At 42.1% G+C, this 7,152-nt stretch overlaps 1 protein-coding gene across 1 annotated transcript in view; it reads left to right on the forward strand.

The window, feature by feature from the left end:
- The window catches only part of LOC129058096 (aldehyde oxidase 2-like), a 78,159-nt gene that overhangs the window by 38,782 nt on the left and 32,225 nt on the right, over window positions 1-7,152 (forward strand). The window contains 4 exon segments of the mRNA XM_054549639.1: window positions 1,119-1,215; window positions 2,027-2,151; window positions 2,873-3,006; window positions 5,303-5,390. Of these exon segments, the coding sequence (XP_054405614.1) occupies window positions 1,119-1,215; window positions 2,027-2,151; window positions 2,873-3,006; window positions 5,303-5,390 (444 nt within the window).

Below are 7,152 nucleotides of genomic sequence, written 5' to 3' on the forward strand. Positions count from 1 at the left end.
TCATTAGATAAGATGTTTTTAAAAACTTAGCCTGGGCTTGAACACTTCCTTTATGACTTATTTACAGTGTGACTTTGAGAAAGTTCTTTTAACCTCTCTAAGCCCAGTTTCCTCATCTAGGAAACAGAGATCATAACAGAATGAAAGTAAGGATACATGTACATATGCTGTTATTGCACAGTGCTTAGCACAAAGCAAGCTCTCCATCAATATTGGCTGCTCCCAGGAGCATCATCAGCAAGAAAGGCTATGGCATCTGAGGCCTTCAGAGCCTAGGAAGGCAGGAGACAGGTGTCATTCAGAAGTATGAAAAAATACCTTGGTTCTAAAGGCTAAACAAGGATCTGCTGTCAGTAGGTGAGTCCACAGAACCAGTCTTTATTTGTAAGTCAGTTCATGTTATTGTCAGGGGAAAAAAAAAAAAAACATAGAACAAAGAGCTAGAAAAGCCCTTATCAGATGATGCCAAATAAAGAAAGGAACAAACTTCCTATTAGGTTGGTGCAAAAGCAATGGCAAACTTTCATAGCAAAAACTGCAATTGCTTTTGCACCAACCTAATACAATGTGTACTGGGCTTTCCTGCCCCAGAGATGTGTAATAACTTGTATCTTCCCTCTCAAGACAGCCTCAGTATTTTTCAGATCCCTGAGTGAGAGGTTCTTGTACCTGAGCTACCTAAGTAGTCTAACACAAGCATTTTTCTTCAACGAAAAGGTAAAAGAAAAAAAAAAAGGCAGATTTCCAAACCTCACCCATCATGCATTTGACTTATCTCATGTTCCCTGGAGAGTCATATTTAAATAAGATATTAGTATTCATTGTCCGGGATCATCATAGTGTCCCCAGCCCTTGGTTATGAACGTAGCTTCCTTCTGAAGGTTTCGCTAATCCTTCTTGCTGGTTTTCTCTGCAAATCTAGAAGACCTTTCCTCGGACTTCTCATCTCTGCAGCCAGCCTACCGCTCTAATTCTCCCTTGCTTGTTTGACACCTTTCATCTGTCCCGGGAGACAGTGATTTTCCAGAGCATACTGGCTTTTAAGAAAAAACTAACGGTGGAAGGAAAAGTCAGAAGGACTGGCTTTTATGCTTTATTTTATTTTTTCTGCCATTTAGGATGCCATAAAACACAATTCATTCCTGTGCCGTGAAAAAAAACTTGAACAAGGAAACGTTGAGGAGGCCTTTGAAAAAGTTGACCAAATTATTGAAGGTAAGCTCCCAGGGATACTTAATAGACTCTGCCTGATTCTATTCTGAAGCAACCATCAAAAGCGTATGATTTCCCCTCAGAAAGTCCAGCCTCTAAAGTCTTGGTGCTTTGCCAAATTTCTCTTACACCTCTTCCTTTCAAATTGTGTGTGTGTGTGTGTGTGTGTGTGTGTGTGTGTGTGTGTGTGTGTGTGTGTGTGTGTGTGTGTGTGTGTGTGCAGTTTTGGGGTTGGGAGGTAGGGAACAATAGAATAAATAAAAGAAAATCTCTAAGATTTTGGTTTGGGCAGAGTAAGGAACAAAACTTGGCACTTTTAATTTGTGATCCAGAACTATTGTCTCTGAAACAGATTGCCACAGGACAAATGCCTGGTTCCTTCGTCAGGATAAATCCAGGCCAGCCAGGCAGGGCACAGTGGCTCACACCTGTAATCCCAGCACTTTGGGAGGCTGAGGCAGGTGAATCACCTGAGGTCAGGAGTTCGAGACCAACTTGGCCAGCATGGTGAAACCCCGTCTCTACTAAAAATACAAAAATTAGCCAGGCATGGTGGCAGGTGCTGTAATCCCAGCTACTTGGGAGGCTGAGGCAGGAGAATCGCTTGAGCCTGGGGGGCGGAGGTTGCAGTGAGCCAAGATCGCGCCACTACGCTCCAGCATGGGTGACAGAGCGAGACTCCATCTAACAAAAAAAAAAAAAAAAAAAAAATCCAGGCCAGCCAGTCCACATCTTACTGGCTTTTGAATTCTCCAGGACGGTGGCTTCCCACTAGCACACACCTTAGGAGTTGTTCTGTGCTTATGCTTAACAGGAGAGGTCCATGTTGGAGGACAGGAACATTTTTACATGGAAACACAAAGAGTGCTTGTTATTCCAAAGACAGAGGACAAAGAACTGGACATTTATGTGTCCACACAGGACCCAGCCCACGTGCAGGTGAGGTCCAGGATAACGCCCATGTCCCCACCGTCCTAATTCCATGATGGCAGTCGATCCCACAGCCTCACAATTGCTGGCCATTTTACCTGCAGAAACCTGGAATCCAAGCATTAGACATCAGACATCAATAATGCAGCCAAGACCTCAGAACCTTTTTTTTGTTGTTGTTGTTTTCAAGTAAATAAAAAATAGTCACAGTAACTTTAGGTTTCAAGAGTACGTTCATTTGCATCATGCTTAGATAAGCTCTGTGATGAGATGACATCACTAAATTATTTCTGTACTTGATTTTTCTCTAAAATAATCATCACAGATAACCTTTGGAGTCAACACATCACTTTATAGTACATTTTCATTTCCCCAGTCACAAAGTGCTCTAGGTTTAGCTGCAAACACATCATCTCCTTGGTAGGTTGTCAGGAGTTCGCCGGCTTTCACCTCCTTGGGACTTTAGACTAGGAACCCAGCTTCTCACAGGAATCCAGGGCTCTGACAGTTTTCCTTCTGGAAAATACCATTTTTCTGCTAGAAGGGCTGCTCTGTGCAGACCAACGGTGTTTACGAGCTAAACAGAGCCCCACCAGACAGATTCAGACTATCTCCATTTTTTTTACCAATGGTAGACGTGAATGAATTCTGCTGCGATGTTGTTTCAAGAAACAAAAAGCTTCTTTACCATTTCACTCTTATAAACCTTCTTGTTATCTCACTTTTATAGAAAACAGTGTCCTCTACTTTAAACATCCCCATCAACAGGATCACCTGTCATGTAAAACGAGTGGGTGGAGGTTTTGGAGGGAAGGTAGGAAAGCCAGCTGTATTCGGGGCGATTGCAGCTGTGGGTGCTGTCAAGTAAGTATGGTTGGGGATGCTTGGGGATACAGAATGACATCAAATGCACAGAGCTGAGGGCAAATCAGTAGCTGACAGTCATCTGGGCTGCCGTCATAACCATGTGTGTGTCCTTGGGCAATTCAGCCTCCTGTCTGTTTCTTTAAAAAATGTAAATAATCATACCTACCCTCCCACGCTTTTAGAGTTATTGCAAAAGTCAAGTGTACACAGGACTTTGAATAGCTAACATGCTATTGAAAGGAGCAGTGGTACTATTAGCTGAATACCTCCTGCGCTTCAGGGAAAGTGAGCCGTTGAGGGGTGGGGCAAGTCACCCTGCCCAAGTGGAGTGCTAGGGGAGGCTGCTCCCTGCCTCTTCTTTCCTGCTCTCAGACCAAGAACAGGGTGAGATAAGGAAAGAAAGGCTCTTCATCCTCTGCCTCCCTGCACCTGGGAAGGGCTGCGTCCTCAGAGTCTGCTCAATGGACAAATGACATCCTCAAAGACAGCTCCCAGGCTGACCTCAGCAGAAGGCTCGCTCCTTTGCTGTTCATGCCTCAGATTTGTGTTTAGTTGGTGCTGCTTTTTCTGTTAATGGTTCATTTTCTGTGGCTAAGTATTCTGTCAGAGCCCCAAAGGGCATGCAAAGTTCACAGGCCCTTCTTCATTTGACAACTCTTGTAGTTCAGAGCTAGGTCCTGAAACAGACATATGTCTCAGTCCTCAATGAGAAGTGGGAAAAAGCAGGATCTGAATCCCATCTCCAATTCTTTCCATAATTAACTCCACTCCACTCACACCCACTGGGGATTCAGCACAAGATAATCAGTTCATTGAATTCCCCCCAGGCGTTGTGGCTTTAAGACTTCTCAAACACGACTGCACGTTAGAATCATCTGGGCAGCATTTAAATACCAGTGCCTAGGCTGCCCCATACTGACCCAGGCATCCATATATTTTAAAACTTCCTCAGTGGTTCCACTGTGCAGCCAAGTGTGGCAACCAGTGCCTTAAGATACAACTCTACCTTGGTACACAAGGGCCATGCATTAAATGATCCCCAGAGTAATGTTCCCAAACCTAATAGTAAGTAAGGGTTGCCTGATGTCATAGAAATTCCTGCCTCAGCTGGGCATGGTGTCTCATGCCTATAATCTCAGCACTTTGGGAGGCTGAGGCAGGAAAATCACCTGAGCCCAGGAGTTCAAGACGAGCCTGGGAAACGTGGTGAAACCCTCATCTCTACAAAGATTTAAAATAAAATAAAATAAAAATAGCTGAGCACAGTAGCACGTGCCTGTGGTCCCAGCTACTCAGGAGACTAAGGCAGGAGGATTGCTTGAGCCCAGGAGATCAGGCTGCAGTGAGCCGTGTTCATACCACTGCACTCCAGCCTGAGTGGCAGAGCAAGACCTTGTCTCAAAAAAGAAAGTTCTGCCTCCCCATCCCAGCACCACTGAATCAGAGTTAGCAGGGGATGGGCCTGGAAACTGCATTTCCCTGATGTTCCAGATTGTCCTCACAATTAGGGAACACCAGGAAACCCTGCACTAGAATAGTGATTTTCAACATTTGCCTGAAGACACCTGAATCAACATCACTGAGAAAAATGCATTCTAAGGCCCCTCCCGGACCCACTGAATCCAAATCCTAGTACAAAGGCCCAGGAATATGCATTTTCACCAGCGCGCCAGAGGATTCTTCAGCACTCCAAAGTCTAGAAGCCTCTGCTCTGGAGATGGAGAAAAGCTGAGGATCCTCCCTGCGTGAGAGCCCAACTTGGCCAGCATAGCCTTCATGGATGAGAATGGAGACGCTAACCCAGACATCCTAGGATGAGTGTTTGGCCTTGTTTTCCCAGTAGTGTTGTTAAGTTTGCATTTATCTGTTCACATTCTTTCTCTTTTGTAAATAGTGGTGGAGATAATGCAAATATCTGGATCTGGGTGAAGGTCAAACTTGAAGCTACAGAATTCAACTTAACCGCATGTGACATTAATACTTTTAACAAGATCTCCAACCATTGAGTTACAGACCACAGAGACAATGAAGATTTAGTCATACATTAATAATTCACATTAGAGTCTAGCATATTGTATGATATTAATACATTTATATGGGATAAATGAATGGATGGATGGTTGAATAAAGAGTGGGAGAATGGATGGTGGATGGATGGATAATAGGCAGATACATTGATGGGTGGGCAGATAGTTAAATGAGGGGATGGATAAATATGAGTAGATAGGTGAATGAGAAGATGGATGGATGGATGGATGGGATGGGTGGAGAACCTAAGATTTATTTTCTTTAGAACTGGTCATCCCATTCGTCTCGTCCTTGATCGTGAAGATGATATGTTAATAACTGGAGGAAGGCACCCATTATTTGGAAAATATAAAGTGAGTATTAAAGATGAATTATTAAAATATCTCATTTTGGCCAGGCACTGTGGCTCACACCTGTAATCCTACTACTTTGGGAGGCCAAGGTGGGCAAATCGCTTGAGCCCAGGAGTTCCAAAACCAGCCTGGGCAACATGGGGAGACCCTATCTCTAAAAAAATACAAAAATTAGCTGGGTATGGTGCCACATGCCTGTACTCCCAGCTGCTTGGGAGGCTGAGGTGGGTGGATCCCTTGAGCCCAGGAGGTGGAGGCTACAGTGAGCCAAGATTGCACCACTACACTCCAGCCTGGGCGACAAGGTGAGACCCTGTCTCAGACATAAATAAATAAATAAATAAATAATCTGATTTTATCTGAATGGCTTTGTTCTTTTCTATCATTTTGATTTGGCTAAATTCTAAAAACAAACTTAGCACCTAAAATATTAAATGAGGATGCTGTGTATTTGAATATTCATAACATTTTATGAGGAACTTTTAATAATTCTAGTAAATAATTGTGAAGAAGTTTAATGACAAAAATACAATTTCAAATAATGATCAAAACACTCCTTGAAGGAATAAGGATTTACATTAGTGGTTCCTCAAAAACAAACAAATAAACACTGATAGAAGGTACAAACATTGCTATGCCAAACCTTCTTGACTATACAAATATTTTTCAGTAGAAATGTTTGGAGACAATTTGACCATTGACCATTTTAACTGCAAAATCATTTTTTAGAAGTGTTTTTACCAAGTGGCTATGATACTGTCACAAAAGCTCTTTGCATGTAGGAAAAAATAATACAGTAAGTAGTGAATTTAAAATTGTTTCAGACTGCATTTACTGCATTTTTATGTAACTATAATATAAACATCATCTTAAAAATACTTGTTGGCCTCAAGCTTACAATACTACTTTTCAAATTTGTCATTGAGCTGTTAGGATCATTCTAATGTAATCTAAGTCATATCAAACATGCTTTACATGGGAATTGCTTGTAGCATACACATAGTTAGATTTCCTATCTGATTTTGTCATTGTCTTAGATTATCTTCCCTGTATTACTAAAGCCACAGTTTTCTATAGCACAGAACAATTTGATTTCTTCCATTGGCATTAATAATTTTTATAATTAGAGAGGAAGATCCTCTCAAATAGTTGGCTGATTCAACTTTTTATTTGCTTTCAAATGCACAGATATTAATAGTCACAGCTATTATTGCCTTCTAGGACCGAGAGCAATGGAGAGACACACTGCTAAGATTGGAGCAGTTGCTGTTGTGGTGATGGCTGTGCTCTTATCAAAGTTATGAGATTCTTTTAGTACTAATACTTGTTAAGAAGATTCTAGACTGTTAATATTTTGGTAATTATAGTAATATAAAGTATAAAAGAGGGAAATAGATTTTTTGAAAAATCCAAGTTTTATTTTATATTTTGGCTGGGTGTGGTGGCTCACACCTGTAATCCCAGCACTTTGGGAAGCTAAGGTGGGCGGATCCCCTAAGGTCAGGAGTTCGAGACCAGCCTAGCCAACATAGTGAAACCCCATCTCTATTAAAAATACAAAAAAAAAACTGGGCATGGTGGCATACACCTGTAGTCTCAGCTACTTGGGAGGCTGAGGCAGGAGAATGGCTTGAACCCAGGAGGCAGAGGTTGCAGTGAGCCAAGATTGTACCACTGCACTATAGCCTGGGTGAGAGAGCAAAACTCTGTCTCAAAAAAAAAGTCCAAGTTTTATTTTATTTTTTAAGAAACAATTTCAATT

This window comes from Pongo abelii, chromosome 11 (assembly GCF_028885655.2).
Source record: "Pongo abelii isolate AG06213 chromosome 11, NHGRI_mPonAbe1-v2.0_pri, whole genome shotgun sequence".
Taxonomy (NCBI): domain Eukaryota; kingdom Metazoa; phylum Chordata; class Mammalia; order Primates; family Hominidae; genus Pongo; species Pongo abelii.